Source organism: Leptonychotes weddellii, chromosome 3 (genome assembly GCF_054177405.1).
Source record: "Leptonychotes weddellii isolate Sample4059 chromosome 3, ASM5417740v2, whole genome shotgun sequence".
NCBI classification, from domain to species: domain Eukaryota; kingdom Metazoa; phylum Chordata; class Mammalia; order Carnivora; family Phocidae; genus Leptonychotes; species Leptonychotes weddellii.
The window spans coordinates 149,439,694-149,465,362 of NC_138371.1; the positions used below are offsets into that span (position 1 = coordinate 149,439,694).

General features: G+C 41.2%; 1 protein-coding gene across 1 annotated transcript in view; it reads right to left on the reverse strand.

The window, feature by feature from the left end:
* Positions 1-7,374: 7,374 nt before the first annotated feature.
* OBI1 (ORC ubiquitin ligase 1) overlaps positions 7,375-25,669 on the reverse strand; it is a 39,234-nt gene continuing 20,939 nt past the window's right edge. The window contains exon 6 of the mRNA XM_081815085.1: positions 7,375-10,133. Within this exon, the coding sequence (XP_081671211.1) occupies positions 8,618-10,133 (1,516 nt within the window). The 3' untranslated portion in view covers positions 7,375-8,617. The remainder of the gene's footprint in view (positions 10,134-25,669) is intronic.

Sequence of the window (25,669 nt, forward strand, 5' to 3'; positions counted from 1 at the left end):
CCTTGCGTTTCCATCCATTATGTGGTCCCCTGGGAGTGCTAAATGCAACTTATCTCTACGGGGAATGGATGAGGAGCAGGACATCGCTGGAGGGAGCAAGTGAGTCCTAAGGTAGTCATCACACCAGGTGTCCAGGCTTAACCTAATCTTTCCTGATACCCCCATGGCAGCGATTCCCTGAGCTCTCTCACTAGGGAAAGGAAGGGTCCCGCAGAGGGCAAGAGCCTAGATCCTGCCTGCTCCCCAGGGAAACACTGGCCTTTAGAGACCCGGAAGAGTGCATGGGAGAAAGAACTGCAAACAGCATAAGTTCCTCCCCAGTGGACCCCCAGAGAACCAGGCCAGCCCCCAAGTACTGGAAGCTCATCTGGGCTTACGCTGTGACTCTGGGAGGGCACCAGGAAACCCAGAAGTCAGGCACCCTGACAGAGATCAGTTCACCGGCCTGCCGAGACTCCTCCCCTAGCTCACATTTCTTTGGACAACTTTCTTTGGACAACACCTTGGGGTGGGGCCAGACTTTTGTCCAGATTGTCACAGCTTTTCCTGGGGCTAGAAATATGAGGGCTGTGGGTTCAATTCCCAACCCACCTGCTAATCAATGGACTGGAAGCCCATTTAGGGCACATCTGTGTCCACCATGGTACCTAGCAAGGTGCTTGTCACAGAGTAAAAATGCCCCATCAAACAATAGGAAGAGAAGGCAGATGGGGAGGGCCAGGAGTAAAAGCCAGAGAGTTCAACAAGCCAGGGTTAATGGGGAGCAAGCAGGAAGATCACTGAAGGGTCTCCTCTCTTCCTAAAAGGGAGATTGAGACAGGGCCAGAAGGGTGTGTTGTCCCCATGCAGAGTTGTAAATCTTGATAGCAGCTTGTTCTTTTGGGGAGTTCAATTATTTCATCCCTCCCTCATTTACTTTCTACTTTACTTTCCTTCCTCCAATGCTTGGTAATCAGGGCAAGACACTGGAAAGAAAATGAGGTATAAAATAGGGGTATCTGCCCTCCAGGAGGTGGCAGTCTCTAAGAGTGGGGCAGCCCCAGGTGAAGGGATGCTTATGATACAGGTGCAACAGGTTCAAAGAGAGGGAATTGGACAGAAATATGGGATGGGGTGGGAGATGTTGCTGGGATAGTTATCCTGCCACATCCCTGCTGGGCCTGGGCCCCAGGCTAGAGAGTGGGACACAGTGGCAGATCTGCATGCAGTTCCTTGACCTTATAAAATCTTTCTCTCCTTACCCCATGGCAGTGAAAGAAAAGGGTGGTGGACTGGGGCTCACCAATATGTCACTGCTTTGTTTTCCTGGTTTGGCAAGTGCAGTAACTAGTTGGCCCCTGCCTGTGCTAATGAAGCACACATGGGGTCTGAGCCTTGGCATAGATTCCCGGAAAGGTCGCCCCCCTTCCTTCTTATTTAATGACCAACACAGATTCTCCCCCTCCCTGCCCCCCCCCATCTCATAGCTTTGCATTTTATCAAGAGAGGGATAATGAATGCACAGCTATTGATTTCCAAGGAATTTCCGCCCCCAGGGATAGGGAGTCTATCATCTGGATCAGAGACACATTTCTTTCCCTCATTAATTAATTTTCTCCTCCTCCTTTGGCAGGCCCCACTTCACATCTCCTTTGGCAGCTGCTTTTTCCCCCAAGCTCAGGGAGCAGAGATTCCTTGGTTGCAGTGAGGGCCGCGAGAGAGGCGCTGTTCGAGGGCCGGCACTGCAGGGAGTGAACTCTCCTTACCTTAGACACCCACCCAACGCCACAGATCAGGAGAGCGCACCTGACAGCAGCTGCCCTCTTCGGCTGCCTTTCTCTTTCCAAACGGGTGCGGGGAAAAATCAGCGCCCCCCGACTCAGCAGCTACACACACGCGCGCGCGCGGGTGCGCGCGCGTACACACACACACCCCCTCCGGGATTGAACCCGGGTTATTTGTTCGGATTCAGGGACAGGGGGTTGGCACTGAAGAATGTCCGCTTCAGTGCGTGGAGTTTGTGTGTGTGTACAGGAGGAGGGGATCGGGCTCCACGCTCTGGCCTGAACCCAGGGATCGGGCCCTACCTGCTGGCCGCCCCCTCGGGTTCTGGCGGCCCGAGCGGAAGCTCTGCACCTCCCAGACCCGGGGTGCCACGGTTCCCGCGGGCAGTTGTCCAGTTTGAAACTAGGCACATTTCACTGCGCAGCCCGCGCTCTGCGTGCAGGGAGAGCCCCCAGAGCTCAGGGCTGGCCGGCTCCAGAGGCCTGTTGGGTTGTTTTTAAGCAGTGTGAAGGGGCAGGCGGGGGAGGAGCAGGCCCAGAGTACGGGGTGGGGGTCGGTTCTCTTGAAGAGGAGCTGCGCTTGGGTGGGCCGGCGGCGCCCTCGCGCTCCGACACTTTCTGTCTGAAGGGTGGAATAGAGGAGCTACTAGCGCGGTACTTTCGCTTCCTCTCCGGCCGCCTTCCCAGGGCCAAGTCTGGGCTGCCTCGATGCTAGGTCTCTGTTAGCGCTACCCCTCGCGCAGGCCGATTCCGGCTCTCCTGCCGCTAGGGGCCCAGGCTCCTCGCCGGTCCTGCCGGGGTCCTCAGAAGCTCCCCCACGCAGACCGCCAGGCCGTAGCGCCCACCCCGTCCGATTCTGGGCGGTGGCCCTGCCCTCGGCCCGCCCGCGGGCCCAGCCCTGCCCGAGCAGCGAGTTCGGAGCCGCGCTCTTGCTGCCGGGAACTCGGACAGGGAGGCCCTGTCCTCCCTTTCTACCGCGCCCCGCCCGCACTCGGGCTGCTCGTCGGACGTGAGTGAGTTATTGAGGCCCATGGTGATCTCCTTAAGGCTCCGGCCCCCGCGTTCAGACTGGATTCCAGCTGGGACCTGCGGAGAAGGATCTTGAGTAAGCTTGTCAAAACCCCACTGTTTTCTTTCTTCTGGCCGTTTAATTCAAGTGCAACTTAAGTTGGGAACATTTTCCTGGATGTCGACCACCCCACCCCGAAATGATGCGTCCCAGTAAATTCACTGCCGGTCATTATCACTCTTGGCGTTACATATGTAGAGATCGATCTACCTATGTATCTATCTATCCATCATCTATCTATCATCTCCACCTTCTCCACCTTAATCTCTCCATGGACTCAAAACCAACCTACCTTGTGAAAGATCTACGGGCGAGGCAGGACAACTACGTCTGGGTCCTAACAGGGGCATGCCCCCCGCCCCTACCGCGCCCGCTAGTTTCGCTGTCCATGTGACCAATGTTGTATCACTAAACAAGGCCAAGGGCCCCAGTGGTTTAGATCCTAAGAGGAGCAAAGTCCCCCCCCCGCTCCACCTAGGCTCCTTCAAAACCGGAAGAGCGCGCTGGTCAGAGAAAGGGTTCGAGGTCCCTGAGTTAAAAACAACAACGAACAAACCAACTCTACAAAAGGCACTCCCGCCAGTGACCCTATGCGACGAGATGGAAATTCCGTCGCCTTCCCTCTCGTCAGATAGCCACCTGCCAGCCGCTGCGATTCGGACGCACGCAGGCCGGGGTTGGAGGGAGTTCCGCTGGCGCAAATGGACAGCAGAAGACCCCTGGCCCGGTACGAGTGCAGTTCCGGGGACCGCGAGGCGGGCGCCCCTCGCCCTCCGCAGGCTCAGCTCTACCCGCAGGAGCAGGATCCCCAGGAGGGCCCAGAAGCCGCCGAGAAAAGCGCGAAGCCGCGAGTCCAAACGCCAGAAGTGCGGAGTTGGGTCCTGTCGCCCGGCTCCGGCGCTCGCCGGCGCCGCCGCCCGCCGCCCCTCCTCCTCGCCGCCCGCACAAATCAAAGCCCCTTGCGAGGGACTGGGAAATAGTTGCCTTGTCATGTAACACATTGCCCTGATTTATTATAAAATTTTAACGAAATCATGCATATTTTAACAGCCTTTAATCACTGCATGAAAATTTAATTCATGGACTGTAGCGCGTTTAAATAAATGAAGTGTTAATTCATTAGGATTAATTAATTTGTTAAAGGATTGTGTGCAAGGTTAAGGTGGAAAGAAAACTCTTTGTTGGTTTCGCGTCTTAATCGCCAGGTTTCGCGAGTGGTAATAAAATGAAAGGAAACCGCAAAGCAAGTCGTTTCTTCGGGTGGGGCCTGGGCGGGACCAGCTGAGAGAGCCCTCGAGAGCGCGGGAAATTCCGGCCCGCGGGGCACCGGCGGGTCTGCCCTCCCGGGGAACCGGGGGCGGGGTGGGGGGGAAGGGGTGGGGGTGGGTGTTGGGGGAAGAGCGGCGCTGGTTGCGGAAATCCCAGAAGGCTGGGTGCGTTGGAATCAGAGGGAGGTAGGGGCCTCAGAGCCGAGACTAGCGGGCTAGACCTCACCTCCCCACCCCCAGCACAAAGATGACCCTGAGTGAAGCGAGGTCGCGCCTTCCGGCCCTCGCAGCGCAAAGTCCCGGCTTAATGGACAGATGATGGGCCAGCCCTGCCACCTCCTGAGCCTTCCAGCGCCCAGGGAGTCACTGTCTCGCCATCAGGCCGCCGGCCCCGGCGGCTAGGGCTAGCTTAGAGTCTCAGGGGACGCTTAGAAAGAAGAGGCGGAGCAAAGCCAAACTTGCAAGCTTAGGCTGGAGCGATCTAGAAACCTTTCTCAATCAGAAGCCCTGGCATTAGGCAGTGGGTCCTTCAGCACCTCTTCTGAGACGTCCGTGAAGTAGGCGCCCCTACAAGGACAGCGAACAAGCAGAAGAGACGTCCTTTTCCACACCGAGCTCTTATTCATCCTTAAAGACCCAATGCAAACAGCACTTCCGTGTAGATGCTTGATTTCCTCTCTGCTCCATGCTATCGCCAACACCGACTTTTTCTACTCACCGTGCTGTAAGAATCAAAATGGACCAGAACTAGCTCCTCCGCCCTCACAGAAAGTCTCAGTAAATGCCTACATCCTTGCCCTTAGTAACCCCGAAATTTTAAGTGTCACACAAGGCACACACTTCTCCACACTTGGTTTATTAGAGGGGGTCTGTTGTTCCCTCTTAAGACACAGCAGACCTTAGAATCTACCATTTCAAGAAGTGGAGTTCCAATTCAAAGTATTCTAGGCCGCTTCCGTCATGTAAAACTGAAGATCGCCCTAGCTTGAGCTCCAGATGGGTTCTTAAAAGAAATCTGCATCTTAATAGATGTTTCCTCGCTCAGAGTGGGGTTCCGAGAATTAGGCAATAAATGTTCACTATGCACTCTGAGATCATTGCTTAAAAGGTTTTCTCTCTGCCAAGTATTATTAAAAGGATTGGGTTACATCATCACAGGCAAAGACTGTGTTGTAGGACTCCCACAAATAGGAATGAAAGACCTTCTTATGAGGCTTTGGGAAACACTTTTAATCTAATAGGCCATACTCCATAAAGTTAAACTGTTAATCTCAGTTTGATGTTGTACAAGTATCATTCACAGGTACAAAATCTATGTATTACACTTTCAATAACTGAAAACCATTCAAGTATACAGAAACAAGTTGCTGAACCATCTTAGGGTTTAAGACCAAAGTTCTTCCCTTGTTCAGTGGTACCTTTAAACCATTGTAGATACAAAAGAAATTATAGGAATACAAAGCAGATATGAAATTAAGGAGCTATAAATCTTAAAGTCTATCATTTTCAGTTTTTGTCTCAGCTGATACATTAAAACAGGAAAAAACATGTCACTGAGGATGGGATTAATATTTTGAAAATTAAAAGAACACTAAAGGTCATGTCAAAAAAAAAAACAAACCTAGCATCATGTCACAGTCCCTTGGCAATTACATTTTAAAAGCTGAGCAATCAAAAGATGCTGTTTTTATAGGCATGACTGATTAGTGTCTGCTTCCCTTATCACAAGTGCATAATAAGGGTTAAATTCATCTAAATGTCGGGTTAATGCCAATTCTTTCTAAATTTAAAAGTGGCACACAAGCAATTCTCATCACTGAGCTTCCACTTAGTAGTGGAGTTAGACCCTGGAACATTGGCCGGAATTAAATGCTACTTGAAAAGAAACATGCTAATATTTCTAAAGTAGTACTTTAAAAATAACCCTCGGAAATTTCAAATCCATTCATCCTTTGGCCTACAGATGTGAACTCCCATGCTTGGGGGAGAAGAGTACAAGCTCTAGAGTCAGGGGCCCAGCTCTAAGACGTGGTTCTATCCCATTCCAGCTGTGTGACCACTAATCCTCAAATCACTTATTTTAAACTGAGGATAACAGTTCTTGGCTTACAGAGTTTGAAGAGGATTAAAGGCAATAGAAGTTAGTAAAGTGCTTGGTTTAAATAAGTTTATCTTTGTTTTTAGAGTGTGCATACAATATACTTAAAAATACATGAAACCACTAATCATGATATATCAGATTATGTAAAGAGTACAAATGAGAATATGTGATTAAAATAAAATCCTGCAGGTTATTCCCTTCAACTGAGAAATGTCACAGGTTTGATTAATTTAATATATGAAATATTGTTTTGGGAAGGGTGGAGCAACGTTTCTGAAGCAGCTGGGAAATACTTGGTCCAGTAGAGACACTCTAACCCTGATTAGGCATCACTAAATCAGGTTACACATTCTGCATTGCCATGCCACACTGTCAGTATATATTTGGATTAATGGATTAAGAACTGACACATTCATAGTAAAGAAGAGTTACAGACAGAATTAGAGTGAGGCTTACCCTCAAATTTACTGTGTGATAACTCAGAAAAATTGTTGATTTCTACATTTAATAGAATTTCAAATATATTACCACATTGTCAAAGATATCTAAACTACTTATCTCTAAAAGTATCCACTGACTTTAACACATCAAAAGAAAAAAATCACACACATATACTTATTGGAATATGTACGTTAAAATTATGCTTCATGTTAGCTTTTCTTTTTGGCCCTTATTATTTCTAAAAGTGGAGGGCATTATTCTCCAAATCATAAAAGTGATTTGTTACACTTTTATAGTTTCATTGAATCCTTAGAGTCTATTATTAACAGGGGTCAGCAAATTTTTCTGTAAAATGCCAAACGGTAAATATTATTTAGGCTTTGTGGGCCATATGGTCTCAGTGGCAACTATTCAACTCTGCCACTGCAATGTAGAAGCAGTCATAGATAATATGTAAACAAATGAGTATAGCTGAGTTCTAATAAGACTTTATTTAGAAACACTGAAATTTGAATTTTATATAATTTTCCTGTATTATGAACGATTTTTTTGATTTTTAAAAACCGTTAAAAAGTGTAAAAACCATTTTTAGTTCACAGGTTTTCACAAGAAACAGGTGCAGGCCAGATTTGGTCCATGGTCCACAGTTTGTCAACCTCTATAAGATCAATTAAAAATGTAAGTTTTACTGGTCATTACAGGCTAATTCAATATCTAAGACAACATCAAGGATTACAGTGCTTATGACATCCTTTATTCAATTCACATAGAAAAGCATGCAGTATTGATGTAAAACAGTACAGTATTAATGTAAAATGTTCAGTGCACATTAGATAAACAAGTCATTAGCATACAAACCATTTTTAAAGGCCTATATAGGCATACCAAACATGTTTAGGATATACTTTTTCAGAGCCTAAATTAAAAATTGTGCTTAGCTCACCTATTCTCATCTCAACACTCTTCATGAAAAAAAATTCTGTCCTACATAAAAGATATTCTATTAGCCAACTAAAACTTCTTTTTCTTAAGTAAGGAAAACAGTGCAAGCAAGAATGCTACCATGCATACAGAGTTTCCACAAAGAATAGTAACATGCAAACAAGAACTTCACTCCAAAAAAAGCTCCCCTGGAATGAAAGTGGATCAAGCATTTGGCAAAGAGCGCTTCTGCACCTGTGTATCTGGAACAATGATGCTACCATGTTTAGGCTCCTCCAAACCCAACCAACCATTTTATGCCTTCTTTCCAAAGTAGGCTCAATTTCTGATTTTCAACACACACAGAAAGATGAGGAAATGAAAGCTACCTGACATAAAACAAATATTTTCATATAGAAAATGTGTTCTTTCATTCTAGCAAAACGTTCTCACAAAAACTGTACAAAACACAATGTTAAAAATGCAAACATACATATACAAAACCTAAAAAAAAAAAAAGTAAATGAATACTGGACTAATATAGAGTGCTATTTCTCAACCATGGCCCTGCCTAAAAGTTGAGCCATCACTAAATATAAATAAAAAAGGGCAGGCAAAATTATTCCCACCCTAGGAAAGCTTTAAAGAAACTCAAGTGTCTTATGAGCAGTGTGTAGACAACCCAAAAAGTTTTATTTAAGAAATCCAAGTTCTGAAGACAACCGAGGCTCATTAATAGGCCACTGTATCTAATACCTAAATCAAGACCCAGGAAAACAAAATACACCCAAACCAGATACATATAATATTCATTAAAAGAAACCCTCTCCCTATCTTTTATGTTTAAAAAGATGCCCAAATGAAACTGAAAAAGGACAAATTCTTTAAAATGAACAAAAGTATTTTGGTTACAGGCTAATCCACCATTCTGACTTGACACTTGACTACAGATTATCAATTCAAAATTGTATAGAACTTTTATGAGGGAAAAAAGTAACTTTAAAAACTTATATTCCTCTCAGGACAAAAACATAAATGACACCTTTCTAATGAGTCAACTTTTAGTTGCTTTTGATGGGCTGGCATTGGAAAGACTGCTCTGGATTTTTCTTTTTGTTGACTGATTCATATTTTTATTCCTCTTCTCAGGCACAAAGGAAGTAGACCAAGGAGACTGAAGGTGGTTATGAAGACCATGCATCTCTGAGGTCATTTTAAATAAAGATGACCCAAACCTCTGATCTTCAAATAGCCGGTGTGAACTGCTTAACAAAACACCCTGGGAAAACTCAGTCTGAAACAAACAGCTTGGGGGTTTGATTTCATTAGTTCCTGGGTTAGAACTGGTATGGAGAGAAAAATCTTCATTCATTTCTTGGTCAGATGGAGAGAGGAGAAAAAAAGAAGTGGGTTTCCAGTCATTTCCATTTTCTAACTGATCAGTAGTTAGAGAACCTTTGGAAAGGTTTGGCTTAGTTCTTTCTTCCAACTTATCTGGTTCCTCAAGAAATTCACTGCCTTGAGATGACTTTGATAACCCATCTAAATCCACTGACTTAAAACCATTATTACAAGGGCTCTTGCTGTTGTCTGATTCCGACATCATTGAATCCAACTCAGAGATTTTGTCAAGGTAAGCTGCGTCCATGGATGCTTCACTGGATGTTCTTGTCCGATTCATTTCAAAAGAGCGAATAGAATTTAACCTCTTAGATAAGCATGAGCCTGATTTCTCACTTAATTTTAAAGAAATTTCTCCAACAGAATTTGCTATTGTGTTCCCCTCTGAGCTTTCAAAATCCAAGTTTTGGGCATAGCTTGTGGAACAACAGTCCCAAAACCCTGTCTCTGAGGAAGTAAAACACTCTGATTTCTTTTCATTTTCACTTCTATCATCTTCTGATGAATCTTTATTACAAACATTTGGAGAATCACAAAAATCATCAAACACCAATTTTCTGAGATGGTTTGAGTGCTTTTTGGAACCTACCGCTTTGACTACAGAGCTCTCTCTATTTTCTGGAGTACTGAGCTGAAGGCAACTAAGGGACAAAGGAGTACAAGGAGCTGGAAGATCATAAAGTTCTTCATCTTTGTAGGGTATACAATCACTTGGCTTATTACCCCATTCTCTTTCCAAGTAAGTATCCATACTTGTATCTGTCACATCTAACATTATTTCCACCTGTTTCTGATATAGGTCTTTATTCTTAGAACAATTTGGTTCTGTTTTGCTGGTGCTTTCCTGCCTGGCAGAACTGCTAGAAGGTTTTGGCAGGTGAGAACTAGAGGTGGATGAGCCAAGCTGCTTTCTGGCACCATCACCTTGATTCTTTGATGCCATATCCTCCTCGTTACCTATGCTCCCCTTGCCATCTGTAGAAAGTGCTCTCTGGCAAATGGAATTCATAGCTTCCTTCTCTTCACTTGAATTTTTTAGCTGTGCAATTTGAGATTCTAGTTCCTCTATATACTTATCACTTCGTTCCAGGGCTTTCTTGAGGCGATTGGTTTCACGTTCATGTTGTTCTACTTTGGACTGAAGAGCAGCTACTGTAAACCTTCCAAACCTGCAAGGAATAGAAAGATAATTAACTTTACAGTTGCAAGCTTTTTCTTTCCTTTTCAAAGTTTAAGAGTGCAAACTGTCTCAACCCATTTCAATTTCACATACCAGTGACATTTCAGACCACTCCATGAACAGGTCAAAAGCAATGCCAGATGTAGTATCTTCAGAAAAGAGTTTTTCCATTTTATGTAACGATATGCATATGATAACAATGGCAAAGATCTAATAGGATACTTTTGTGGTCAAATCAGATTAGCTGTGGCAGAAAGGCAGAAACTCACTGCTGACTTCCCTTCCACGAGCTAGCTCTCTCAATTCAGCTCATATATGCATGCAGGGTTATCCCCTAAAACAATGGCAAAGATTTATGATAACATTTGAACAGTGGTCCACATCTTGAAATATTTACATTCAATCATTTTCCTATCGTACAGCAGTGTTTTACAATACATTTCTTATACAATGTCACCTTGTCAAACATAAAATGCCAATTTGAAATTCAGAAATCTTAGCAGTCCCAGCAGGCGTAGTTTTAAGTACTTATTTGGACCCTTTCAATTATAACCACTCTTGATCTGAAGCTTTTACTTGGCCTTTCTGAACACTGGGCTTTAATTCATTCCAGCTCTACTTATTTTTGGCATTTTACAACTGTGTGGGACATCAATCTCATTTCTTCCAACTTTGAAATACAAAGTCAGTGCTTGTGGTTCCAATATATTACACATAAAAACATTTTCACATTTTCTGAAAAGGAACATTTTGGAGAGTAACTGAAAAAGAACGTATCAAAAATTCACTTCTTTTACTCAGGATTATCTTGTTTTCATTATTCCCTTAAGAATGGGTACTGGGGGGTGTCTGGATGGCTCAGTTGGCTGGGTGACTGACTCTTGATTTATGCTTGGGTCGTGATCTCAGGGTCGTGAGATTAAGCCCTGAGTGGTGCTCTGCCCTCAGCGTCTTTTCTGCTTGAGATCCTCTCCCTCTGGCCCTCCCCTTGCATGCTCACTCACACGCTCTCTCTCTAATAAATAAATAAAAATAAATCTTTAAAAAAAAAGGGTACTAGGTTCAGCTCAGAAAACGGTTCTGAGCACCCAGTATGGGCTGATGGTATATCTGGAGCTGGGGATACAAAGATCAGTAAGACTGTCCCACCCCAATGGATATAAAATGTCTACCTTAAATTCCATCAGAACATCAAAGAAAATTCTATCTTTTAAGAAACTGCTTCTTATGAGCCAATACACATAAGCCTTGCATTCTAACCCCATGAAAAATACTTTTCTCCATAAAAGTTCTTTTAAGAAGCCTCTTTCTATAATCTTTTTGATGACTTAAATATTGACCCATCTTTTTTTTTTTAAGATTCCGTTTATTAGAGAGAGAGAGGGAACACAAGCAGGGGGAGTGGGAGAGGGAGAAGCAGCCTTCCCGTGAGCAGAGAACCCGACGTGGGGCTCGAACCCAGGACCCTGGGATCATGACCTGAGCCAAAGGGAGACGCTTAATGACTGAGCCACCCAGGTGCCCCCAATACTGACCCATCTTAAAGAATTCACGTATTGTCTGTTTGGAGGAAACTACTTGAGAAGGTGTTCTTCAAAAAAAAAAAAAAAAAAAAAAAAAATTTTTGTTTTTTAAATCTGTGGGTTTATCTTTTTCTTCCTTTCCCCCCTAATTTTTTTTTTTTTTAAGATTTTATTTATTTATTTGACAGAGAGAGACACAGCGAGAGACGGAACACAAGCATGGGGAGTGGGAGAGGGAGAAGCAGGCTTCCCACGGAGCAGGGAGCCTGATGCAGGGCTCGATCCCAGGACCCTGGGATCATGACCTGAGCTGAAGGCAGATGCTTAATGACTGAGCCACCCAGGCTCCCGTCCCCCTAATTGTAAAAGTAATTACAATTAAGGGGCGCCTGGGTGGTTTCTTGGTTTAGGCTCAGGTCCAGATCTCAGGGTTGTGGGATCAGCCCTGCCTAGGCTCCCACTCAGCAGGGAGTCTACTTCTCCTCTCCCTCTGTTTCCCCCACCCCCAATCATGCTCTCTCTCTCTGAAATAAATAAATCTTTTTTTTAAAAAAAGTTATTACAATTAAGAGAACGTACTAGGTATTAAAAAAAAAAAACAAGAAACCCACAGTAATTACCTTTTAGAGACAAACACTGTATGTGTATGTGCTCTGACTCTCACTCAGTGCCCAACACCTCCTCCTACGCTACAGCCCAATTCACTCTCTAGCTCACTCCAACACAATTCCTGCTCTGTTTGGTATGGGGGGGGGGAAGCAGAGCAAAGGTAAATATAGATTCATAAAATCTCAGGATTATACGAGCCTTAAAAGAAAGGGTGCTGAATATTGATCTACTCACTGCAATTAACTAACTGAACTCCCAGAAAGAGCACACTCTTTTCAACCTCTAAAAAACAAAGCAAAAACCACAGGTATAACAAAAACAAAACCTGTTTTGTTTTAAAACCTGTTCCCTGTTTTAAAACCAATTTTACTACTATGAGTATCTGGTTAAATGAATGATGGTAGCTTTTCCTTCTTTGTTAGAGAAAAATGTTTTAGTTTATAAATGTAGTATTTAACAGAGCTGTGGTTTCTGCAAGAGAATTTTAAAGACCGGACAAATATCTTAAGGACATCAGTAAAAATGTTTGTAAGTTCTTGATCGTAACTACTCTATAATCAAACAACCCACATATTTTTATTCTTTTTATTTTTTATTTTTATTTTTAAAGATTTTATTTATTTGACAGAGAGAGAGATAGCAAGAGCAGGAACACAAGCAAGGGGAGTGGTAGAGGGAGAAGCAGGCTTCCCGCGGAGCAGGGAGCCCGATGCGGGGCTCGATCCCAGGACCCTGGGATCATGACCTGAGCTGAAGGCAGACACTTCAGGACTGAGCCACCCAGGCGCCCCTCAAACAATTTTTTAAAGATTTATTTATTTTAGAGAGAGACAGAGAGCACGAGCAGGGGGAAGGGCAGAGAGAGAGACAAGTAGACTCCCCGGCTGAGCGGGAAGACCGATATGAGGCTCAATCCCACAACCCTGAGATCATGACCTGAGGTGAAATTAAGAGTTGGACGCTCAACCAACTGAGCCACCCAGGTGCCCCCAAATCAAACAATTTAAAATCAAATAATGCTACTAGATAGGAAAGTCAACTATTACCAAAGGATGTCCTTGGGAACTCAGAGGCTTATATAAAGAAAGACTAGTGACAAATAAGAAATGTTTCCCAAAATATTAGCAGCATTTTATTAGAAGGTTTTAACCTGGAATTTCAAACGTCACTTTAAGATGCTACATTTGCCCCTATGTTTATTCTTTTTAATTATGTTTTTAAAAGAAGTTAGCAAATGGCTCTGAGTTGAAGTCAAAATGACAGCCCCAACAGTGTATTGTGTGTTACTTCAGAGAGAAAGCTGAAGTGCCATGAGAACTAACAACAAAGGCCAGCAAAGGAGCACATATGACAGGGACAGCAAGCAGAAGTCACTGATGGAGCTGGCTGTTTTCTAAAAGGTCACTGTCCTCAATTCCCCAAAGTCCCCTTTCAATACTTTACAAGTCTGTAATACTCTGAGTGATCAGACCTTTTTACCATGCTAGTAAGAGGCCTGTGCTGGTGGGCAAATTAACAGAAATGCATAGTGAAAGCCATGGAACTGATCCATTAATCAATCAATCCATGTAATTTTTTGTCTCTCTCTCTCCCCCATTCGAGTATAAGCTCCAGGAAAGCAGGGAGTCTGACCATCTCACATTCACTGCTAGCTCCCTAGAACAATTCCTGGTATACAGCAGTCCTCATTAAATAGTTCCTGAATAAATGTTATTTTCTTACTTTAAGATGCATCAGTGCCTTAAGACAGAACCAACAGCATAGGATAAGCCAAAGGTCCTTGCGTCCCTTTTACATCTGAGTATTCTGAATCACTATATTACTAAACTGAATGTTTCATACATTTGACTTTTTTTTTTTTTTTTTTCACTGACACCAAGGAAAACAACAGAGAACAACATATTCAGAGTATAGTTCTGTGGCTCGCTTTTTTTTTTTTTTTTTACTACAGGCTTGCCATCTTATACTGCTCCTTCAAAAAAAACCTGCCACTTAGGGCTCCTGTGCGGCTCATTCAGTTAAGCATCCGCCTTCAGCACAGGTCATGATTCCAGGGTCCTGGATCAATCCCTGAGTCCTGGCTCCCTGCTCAGTGGGGAGCCTGCTTCTCCCTCTCCCTCCGCTCCTCCCCCTCTGCCCCCACCCCGCTCGTGCTCTCTTCTCTCTCTCTCTCTCTTCTCTCTCAATCAAATAAATAAAATCTTAAAAAAAAAAAAAACTTGCCACTTTAACCTTACCAAAAGAATGGAAACATACGAGACTTCTGACATAGCCATTAGGAATTTTAAGCTTACCCTCGATTACTGTATTAGATTTGGCAAAGGGAAATTAATCAAGTTATATAGAAATAACAATTAGGGCTGCATATCTGATGCTATACTTCCATAAAAGAAGACAATGAAGATAAGAGCTATTTAACTTTTGGTTTTAATACTCTTATTCACACTAATTCCAGATATTTCCAGAGTACATAACATTAAATGAATCAATGCCAAGGCAAGCCGGAGGGAATTCTAACATCATTTACCATACTTCCTTTTCCTGAGCAAATTTCAAAATGGAGTATTTTTATAAACATTCCATTAGAGACCAAAAGGCTTTGATTTTCAAAGTAGCAGTGATGGCCAAAGGCTTCATTATGTCAGAGAAAACATCATAAAGCAGTTTGGGAGCTGCAACTGATATATCGGAAGTGTGCTAGAATCCGGGAGAAGCTTAAAGGATTTTTCAGCTTGCAATGTTAATGGATATATACATTCTGGATTAGGGCTCCCCTTGTCCAAAGAGCTACAGAGGTACAAGATTGTTCCTGTACCTACTAGCAGTAAGAGAAATGAAAGTCCTGTTAGTTTGACCTTTGAGGTATTATATCTAGAATAGATTATCGCTAACAATGAAAAGCTCCTCAGTCCACATTTTCTCATAGCCCATTACACAGGAGTAATAGGACGTGCTTGAAGGGGATTAAAAGAAAGCAAATGTGGTAAAAGAATAAATGCCAGGACCAAGTACCAAAAGACCTAACTTCTAGTGCTATGCTGCCATTAACTAGTTGTGAGAACTTGAGCAATTAACTTGCCTCTCTAGTTCTCAATGGCATCCCCAACAAAAGGGATAAAGTCAGCAAGCCCAGTGGGTTGCTGAGACCACTAAACTCCCGAAACATCTTCAGGACATAGGGGGACATCAGGGAAATAAACCCACCTGCCCCCCATGTATCTTTGATTTCGTATCTTTTCCTTACTTGCTAGATGAGGGCCTAATTATGAAACAAAGTGAAAGCAGTTTTTGGATCTGAACCAGCTTTTATGATCTGGCCTATGTGACAGTTTTCCAGCATTGATATCCTTGCTGCACATGCTTCCAATACTCATAAATTTCAGTTGCCACAGTTTAGGTAAATAATACCAGTTACTTAACAAAGTGGCTCAAATTTAACACATTATATTGACTGTAACTAACTGCATGAAACTGCATAAAATAAAAATTTCAATACTTGCTTTTCAGTTCACAAAAGTACATAAATAACAGATATGCATCAGTGACCAATCGGGTCACTTCTTTCTAAGTCTGAAAGTGGATGGTCACTCTGCATCTGTTACTGAGTTCACACACAGACAGTACACATGTAGTCCTGTCACATACATTTTACAATAATGGATAACCAAAAGACAGAACTGGCCAACAAAAACGAAGGTGCAGCTAAGAACTGAATAGTGATCAATGTTAGAAGTAAAACTAGAATCAAATGTAAATGTAGTTATTGAAGACCTGACCATGGAAATGTTGAAACTGTCACCATTTGAGAGACCCTAGCAATGCCTGAGGAACCTGGGAGCGGCAAACTTGTTGACATAAATGAGAGAAGTAGTTGTGGTGAAAAGAATAAAGATGTCTAGAGGAAGTGACAGGTTGGCAAAAAACTTCACATTAAAGCAATATGGAGATATTTCACAACACTGAAAGCATTAAGGATAAAATGTTGGAAGCTGTTGCAAACTTAGGAGTATGACAATTCGTCAAGACATTGGAAAAGATGCTAGTAGCTTCAGATCATAAGTTCTAGGATAGGAAGACAAGCACTATTCAGATTATTCTACACAGGTTTTTTACAAAGGAATAAAATACTTCACAATGTTTCTAATGTTTTAAATTCTACTACATAAATATTAGTGTACTAAGTATTAGTTTTTCTCTTTTTTTCATTTCCATATACATTTATAACTGACAGTAAGAGATTTAATATTTTGACAAAAATTATTAAAGTTTATAAAGCAACTTGATTTTTCCCATTGATTATTAAAACTGCTTTTCATTTTTACTGGAATGGCCTTTTTTATGGTCCTCCACAACTGTGCAAAGTGAGGATTACCTATACTGAAGGAATAGTTGATATATAAGAAAACCAAGTAAAGTTAAGTGAGTCTTGAATGTTTTTTTTAAAGAATAACCCATTCACAGAGGGAATTTTATTGTAGAGTTGCCTGTTTACACAAGTGCAGTTGTGTATCTTCTCAATTCCCTGACTTTCAGAGATATTAGAAAATACCTTATTTTAAACATAGAGTAAAGGTAGGGTTTTCGAAGGAAAGAACATTCCATTATTCCTTTCCCTTTCCTAAATATTTTCTCCTAATGCAAAATTCACCAGTTAGAGATTCCTTAAATTTGCAAACTCCTCTTTTTGATTACACGTAATGGAAGTAATAAGTAGCCTGTAATATGAACTCTTCAGAAACATGAAATTTTGATAGGAGTTGGAAGAAAAGGGAGAGGCCCAAGTACTGTGTTCTGCCTTATGGTTATGTGTGCAGGGTGGGCAGAGGGGCATATTTCAGGGAAAGAGGGCACAGAGGTCCAGGACTGTAGGAAGCTCAAAACTGTACTTGGTGGTGGGGGCCTTTCACTCTCACCTGTTTCCAAAGAGTAGTTTGTGTGTTTACCCATATTTCACCCTTGTGTACGTGTCAGGAGGATGGTCGGGGGCATTCTGTCTTTAAACTACTAGGGAAGCTTTGGGAAGTAGCTGATATATTTTTATCCACTGCAGAGCTGTATGATTATCAATATTTCAAGAGTTTTCTCTAAAATTAAACACCCAGTGAAGAAAATGCTACATTCTTAGAGAATTTATTAATCACAAAAGTGCTGTCTATGACCAATCCTAGCCACACAAGTTGGTTCCACAAAAATATGTTAAATAATATGAACCATACTAAGAGAACAGGAAGAAATTCTTCCCCCCTGAAGACTCAAGACAACATTTCTATTTTCTGGACCATCATCAAAGAAAGAAAGAAACAGCCCATCATCAAATAAATGAATGAATACATATATACATAAATAAACTGAACTTTTGTGATGGAATTTACCAAGAGTAAGTGTAACAAGTAAGTCTTTAACAGTAGCCTGACCACTACTGAAAATGACAGTGACAAAAATAACTGCAGAAACCACAATTTATTAAATGTTTACTTGAATCAAGCATATCGCTATATGCTTGTTATATATTATCTTTTTTATTTAATTGTCCTGTCAACCCAATGAAGGAAGATCTGTTATTTTTATTTTAAAGATGAGAAATGAGAAGCTTAAAAAGACTCTCTCTTGTTCAAGGATTTGCAGAAAGTGGCAGGAATGGGATTTGAATTCAAGTGTGTCTGAGTCCAAACACCATGCCTGACATTATATGAAGTGCCTAAACATGAGATCCCTTCTTCAGTAATACAACTACCTATTTACACTGTAAAGTAATGTAAAATACAAGCTAGGATTGCTGAGCACACAGTCTGTACACACAGTTAAGTAACTAGGATTGTTGTAATATTTACTAATACATACACTTGCTAATAAAACCTGGAGTGGAATAAGGGATCAAGATGTTGAAAGACATACAGATATGTATGCACAAAATTGAGAAATATTTATCAAAAACCTACTATGTTTTAGACACAAGTTCAAGAATATTTTGCAATTTCCAAAGATCATTTACTGAAGTGGCCTTGCAGAAAACTATAGCACAGACAGATCACCCTGACAAATGCCAACCCAAAGAGGGTAGCTATTTTAACCAGAGATATGAAGACTAAATCAGAACCCAAACCACAAATTTGAAAGCCCCATCTTTAAGTGAGCTAACGACAGAAAGTATACATGATCATTTTGTCTACCTCATGCATAATCAGCAGGCATCTTCAACTATAAGGGAACAGTGCTACTTATGTGAAATGAGCAAAATTAAAGTGGGCCTAAGCATCACATAGGTACTTGTCCCGGGGTCTTATATTGAGGAATAAAAAACACAAGCTATATTATATTAAGCTGCATCTTAGTTTTACCATAAAATAGAAAGTACTTCAACATTTGCAAGAATAAAAAAAAGTCACACTATCCTCCTTAAAGACAAAGGTCACATGGACAGTGGAACCAGATAAAGAATTAAGGCCCACGCAGCCATTCTTCCTCTTTCTACCTCCCAGAAGTACCGTTTAAAGATTAAGGTACAGTCTGCTTTGCAAGCTTTCAAACGGAGAGTAGGGTTTTAAAATAACAGCTCATATTATTAATACAATTTTAAAGGAAGTTTTGTGTGTATGTGTGTTTATTAAACTATACCATGCCTTTGTAGTTGAAAATTGTGATGTTGAAAATTCTTGCTGAGATACCTAGAAATTCTTAACACAAACAACCTTAGTGTTGGGCTGCATATGTAAATTGAAGAGGAACAGATTCTCTTTTGTGGTCTCTAAAAAGGGCTGACATATATATATAGACTGCCTCTGAAGGTGGAGTACTCTTTTTACTACGGAATAAATTCCATTTTATTTGATAAATATATTTCATTTCAATTCCACATAGAAATGCCCTAATTTTCTGCCCCAAAAGAAAATATCAGCCTTGAAGTTTACAGGACATCAGTGGGGATCTTAATCTTTCGTGGAAGGAAATAACCTATGACATGCTATTTCATATCTTTTTAGAGTTCTAAAAAAAGGACTTACAGGTTTTCCCAAATATAATAACCTTAACAACAAAATCTCAACAGTGTAATAGGACAACTATTGTTATATGAAAAAAGCATACTTAAAAATCTCCTGACTAGTATCTATTTTTCACTACAGTTAAATCAACCTCTCTCTCACCATGAGGAACAATCTATTTTTTTATTCTTCCAATTCCAAAAGGAATGTTTACTAACATGAGAAACAATCTAAAACAAAATAAAACAAAAACTGTGATCCAGCCATCCTGTAATTATTACTCTGATGACAGTTACTGAGGACTTAAAGTATGCTAAGAGGATATGAGAAAGGAAAACAAAAGGTGTAGAACACATTCTTGTTCTCAAGCAGGTCCTAATCTTCCCAACAACCTTATTGCTTAGTCATTAGCATGCATTGCAGGCTCTTAAAATATCTTATCAATACAATAAAGACAAGTTGACAGAAAACTGCAGATTAAACTGTCCATCCCCAATTAGCTGAATACCCAGAGAAGGGCCCCTCAGGCGGCTGAGGGACTTGAGCACACCTGGCTGTCACAGTCTGGCCCCAGGGTATCATCAGGCTCCCCTGACAGTCTACAAGTTCCCCTTCCGGGAAAACCAAAGGGCATAGCAGAATCAGTCATCAGATCAGGCTGGGGTCAAATACCAGGAATCATGGCGTTTGTCAGGGGAGAATCATTAGAAGTAAAAAAGGCCAGAATAGGTCAAGAAGGGACAAGAGCCAAGGCTAGCAAGACCAGAGGTGCTGCTGAGGAAGTTGAAAGACAGGAGTAGTCTGGGTGGTACTGGCATGTCTTGAGACACAGTTTAGGAAGAGCAGAACGGTGAACCCAGGAGCCACAGCTCAGAGTCAGCATGGAGACAGATAAAGGCAGGATAAATCCAGTTCAAGTAAGGAGACTCAGACAAGAAACCTTGTCCAGAAGCCCAGCAACATCACCTTCTCTTTTCCCCTTTCTTGCTCCCAATCTCTAGTATGACTCAGGAAAACCTCAGGAAATCCCTCTGCTCTCATTTGGAGAAAATGCCAAGAATCTTGGGAGTTTCTTGTCCCTGTAAACTCTTTGTACTTTAAGCTTCAAGAAAGCTCAGAATCTTAATTCCCTGATTAGTTCCTTCCACGTTGCAGCACGGAGTATTAGAGTATAACGACTCCTTCCTTCTGCCAGTCTCCAGAGAACACATACACACACACACACTCACACACAGAGTCATACACACACACACATGTATTTTATACAGATACACATATGGCATGCATTTTTATAAATATGTCTTAGCTCCAAGAAGCTAGCCAGTAGATTAAGTGAGCATGACAGTCATGGAACTTGTCAGTATACCATGTGATCCTTAATAATATAAGAACAGTGGGAAGAACAAGAGGAAAGTGTTTCTTCTGTCCTAGGAAATCATGAAGGGCTTCACAAATAAGAGTAACTGCGGAGGAATTAACAAAGCAGAATAAAAAGGGAGAGGCTAATGGGAAGGACCAGGAAAAACAAAGGAAATGGCATGAGCAAAGGTGCAAAGGCCATGTCATAACATGGTGAATCTGGGCCCAGTGAGAAATTCAGCATGGCCAAAGCAGAGTATAAGAACGGGAAGGTTGGAGAGCACACAAAAAGGCCAAAGCTAAAGTCATATTGTAAAGAACCTCACAAACTTATGAAGAAATTTGGGCTTTAATTTGAGGACAATGGGGAATCACCAAAAGTTATTAAACAAGGGAGTGAGATGATCAAATTTATATTCTAGAATCTTGGCAACAATAAGGCAGATGCTTTAGGGTTGAGAGTGGAAAAGAAGAGGAAGCAGTCAGAAGGTTGTTTAAAATAGACTAAGCAAGAAATCATGTGGATCTAAACTAGTGGGAATGAGAAGATGGATTACAGAGACATTTAAGAGGTAGGACAGATAGAATATACTGAACAATTAGGTGTGGGATGAGGAGAAGGGGTGGAGAAACAAAAGACTGACGTTTTTATCTGAGGCAACCAGATGAGTAGTAAAGCCATTAAGGAGGATAGGAACAAAGCAAGAGGATAAACAATCTTTTGAGTAGAATGGATAACGGATACAATTATTTAGACACACACCTCTATCAGTTCTTTGTGCTACACATTGTTCCAAGGACATGAAATTATTTCTGTTAATCCTCGCAGTAACACATCATCCACACTGTATATAAAGAAAATGATGGCTCCAAGGGATTAAGTAATTTATTGAGTGTTATTTATCTATTCATTTAATTATTCAACAAATATTTATCAGATGCCTTTCAGGTGCTGGGGTTTTGCAAGTAAAGGAAACAGGCAGTAAGATTCTTACCCTTGCAGAGCTTAAGAGTTTAGAATGGAGGGGACAGACAACAAACAGATCAAGCTATTAAGTAAACAAGATAATTTCAGACTGATTAGGGCTAGGAAGACAATAATACTATAACCTTGGTTCAGTACTAGCTGTGGGCTCTGTTATAAGCACATTTCAAGTTTTAATTTATTTAACCCTTACTACAACCTATTAGATAGGTACTACTTTTGGCCTCATTTCACAGAAGACAAGAACAGAGATACAAAAAGGTTAACTGTCTTCCCCCAAATCACAGAGCTAGTAAGTAGACAAAACCAGAGTTCAGTCCTAGGGTGTCTGGCTCTGGAGCCTGCGCTCATAATCACACTATACTGCTTCATCATGCCATGATTTTATTTATTACTATGGTATCACAGTAAGACAGAGTAAGGACTTAGAAAGTACTGAAGCAGAGGGCTGCTTTAGAATGAATGATCAGGAAAGGCCTCTCTGAATCTGATGACAGAAGGAGTCAACCACATTAAGATCTAGAAGCAGAACATTCTAAGCAGAGAGAAAAAGTCCAGCATGTTTTAGAAACAGAAGAAGGCCAGTATGGCTGGAGCAGGATGAGTTGGGAGAATAATATGAAGTGGAACAGGCAAACATAGACTAGTTTGTGAAGAATCTGGATTTTATTTTAGGAAAAAACAGGAGAGTTTTAACTAGGAGACTTTTATATAATTTGATTTATATTTTATAAAAAGACCATTTCAAGTATGGTGAAAATGAATTCTGTAGGGGAAGGAGGGGCAGAGTGGAAGCAGGGACATTTGAATCCAGGTAGTCTGTCTCCAGTGCTAAGCATTTATTTAAACACCATGCTATATGGTGAATTTAAGGTATAGGATCTTGGGTGAAGGTATAAAACAGACAGAAATATGAATCTACAACTGAAGAAAAAATGTAAAACCAAACAAAGATTTATTAAATTTTATTTTATCTCTGACATACAGGTAGATGATTATTAAAGCTATGGGAGTAAATGCGATGGCTCATCAAGGAACACAAATACAGCAAAAAGGGAAGAAAGCCCAGGTCATAATCTATGAAATCTACGCTTTCCTCTTTGGAGTACTTTTTTTCTTATACTAATAACAGGAAATACTGTTCACTATCCAGAGAGTATCTGGAGCCTTTATCTTCCCCCAGAAGGAGCAGGGGCATGGGGGAAGACTGGTCCATAATGACAAGCCTTGGGCTGCTGTGCAGTAAGAGAGCTGCATGCAGGGAGACATTATCAAATCCATAGATCTCACTAAAGACAATGACAAGAACACATAACATTCCTGAATACATATTTATAGAAAGGAAAGCCATTAATCCAACTATAACCAAGTTTGATATTAATGACCTATAGAGTTTTATACATGGAGTTTAACACCCTATGCTGTTAAGGTAAGTTATTAGCCGAGGGCAAGAACTGTCGCTCCACTAAAGCCTCATAATAGTCGGCACAAACCGCAGAAACCCTGCCTAGTGTGCCTAGAGCAAAAAAAAATGGCACAACCGAACAGAAAGATCTGAGACAGGGCATGAAACCTTCAAATGCTTTACAAGTCAATTCTTCGTATCTCTTCAAGCTAAAAAAAAAAATACTAAGGAACTCCTAACTCTATCAAGGACAAGTATACCTACCTTTCTGGGCACAGTTTAGGAACAGTAATTGAAGCCAACGGTATTTAGGAATATTAACACCCCTTAGCTTCTTCTCATTTTTGTTGCTTTTTACCATGTGGAGGTGTGACACTCTTGGCATTCCCCACTGAACAGGAGACTGAGAACAGGCCTTTCTGTTTAAAGCACAGAGTGATGGATACAGTGGAGTCATGCTAACCAGCTATTTAAGTGGGGTGATGATAGTCACGATGGAGAGATATGCAAATCACATAGAGGAGTTCTGCTCCTATCAGTCTGAGAAGGAAGCCACCATGTTTCTCAAGCATAACTGTAGCTACTACTAGAGACAAGGGCCTGGAACTAAAGGGACTACTTAGTATTTCTAACAGCTCAAGCTGCTTCTCTCTAGCTCAGAATGCCTTCCTCCTCATGGAAATCTCCATCTTTCAAAGCCAGGCTCAAGTCCGGCCTCTTTGATAAACACTTTCACCATTGCAACATACTGGTCATTCTCTAAATTCCTACTGCGGTCTCTACTATTTGACTAAATCTGTTCAGTATTTAATTGTTTCATGTATTTTTGCCTCTTGACTTCATTAGATTATGAGCTTCCTAGAGGCAGGGGCCATGTTTCATGGGTTTTATTTTTTTATTATACATCTCCTTTCTGCTATTAAAATACTCTATAGTCTATATTTTAGTATTCATTTCTAAAAGAAAATATGGACATTTTCTTAGGTAACCACAGTTACCTAACAAAATTAACAGTAATCTCTTGGTATCACCTAATACCTAGCTCATATTCAAATTTACCCAATTGCCTCAAAAATGTCTTTTGACATGCTTTGTTATGAATCAATGTCCAAACAAGATCCATATACTGCATCTGATTATTATGACTCTTAATTCTCTTTTATTATAAAGCATACCCCCCTTCCCATTTTGTCAGTGATTTTTTTATTCATTTTTTTAAATTTAAAAACAATTAATTTAAAATCAACTAATACAGTGTATTATTAGTTTCAGAGGTAGAGTCTGTGACTCATCAGCTGCATATAACACCACCTAGCCATTTTCCCTATTAAGTGTACCACATTTAGGATTTGTCTGTTTCCTCCTAGTCTTAAGAACTACGTTTATTGGGGCGCCTGGGTAGCTCAGTGGGTTGAGCGTCTGCCTTCAGCTCGCGTCATGATCCCAGGGTCCTGGGATCAAGTCCTGCCTCGGGCTCTGCTCAGTGGGGAGCCTGCTTCTCCCTCTCCCTCTGCTGCTCCCTCTGTTTGTGCTCTCTCTGTCAAATAAATAAATAAATAAAATCTTTAAAAAAAAAGAGCTAACTTTATCATCCATTTACTCAACAGATACATATTAGGAGCAGAATATGAACCAGAACTCTATAAAATGCAGTGGCTACAATAGTGAATACAACTATAGTCCTGGCTTAGTCAGAAGAAAGCCGTAAAACAGCCGTACAAAATATTAACTACTAGCCATTATGATATGTGCTATGAAGGGAAAGTACAAAGTAGTAAGAGAAATTATAGCAAGGGGACCTAACCTACTTTAGGGGTCAGGAAGAGTATTTATTTTATATAGTTCAATGCACCTTGTACAGTGTTAAGTAAATAAACATTCAGTACTCCCTGGCTGGCTGGGAGAGTAAGTTTTCTTCAAATTATCAGCCTTATAAACTAAAGGACACATCACCACCTCTGGAGTTATGAACATTAGATCTGATTCTCTTATGACTCCATGTTAAAGAAAACTGAAAGGGCAAATAAATGGTTTTCCCTAGTGAAATAAACTATTTTAGAAGAGAAGAAAAATTCAGGAAGTGGCTATATAAAATCAAAGAAAAAGACCCCATTTTCTGGACCACCAGTTTAGATATTAGGACAATGGATTTTTGACAAGGAACAGAATAGATATTATTGAAGCCTAGAAAAATATGCTTAGTAGAATATCTGACATACTGCTCAAAAAGGCTTTTAGGTTAAAGTTGAGGAAGGAATATTATCCAGGCACACTTTAAGACTGGATATAATGGATGGAAACAGACAGAAAAACAGTAACAGAGAAGATAAATAATAACCCAGATTTTCATTTTAAAAGCTTATAGCACTATTTTTAAAGTATTATAAAATACATTACTTTTATACAGAACTCTCTACTTGAGACCAATGTAAATGTTTAAGTCACCCTTGTCCACATCATATGTTAGTCTCGTTGGGGGTAATAGCATGACCTGAATGTCTTCAAAAGAAATACCTTCTGCTATGGATTGAACTGTATTCTCCACCCACAGCCAAATTCATGTGCTGAAGCCCTAACCCTCAGTCTGACTATACAAAGAGAGTCTTTAGGAGGTAATTAAGGTTAAATGAGATCATAAGGATGAGGCCTTAGTCTGACAGAACT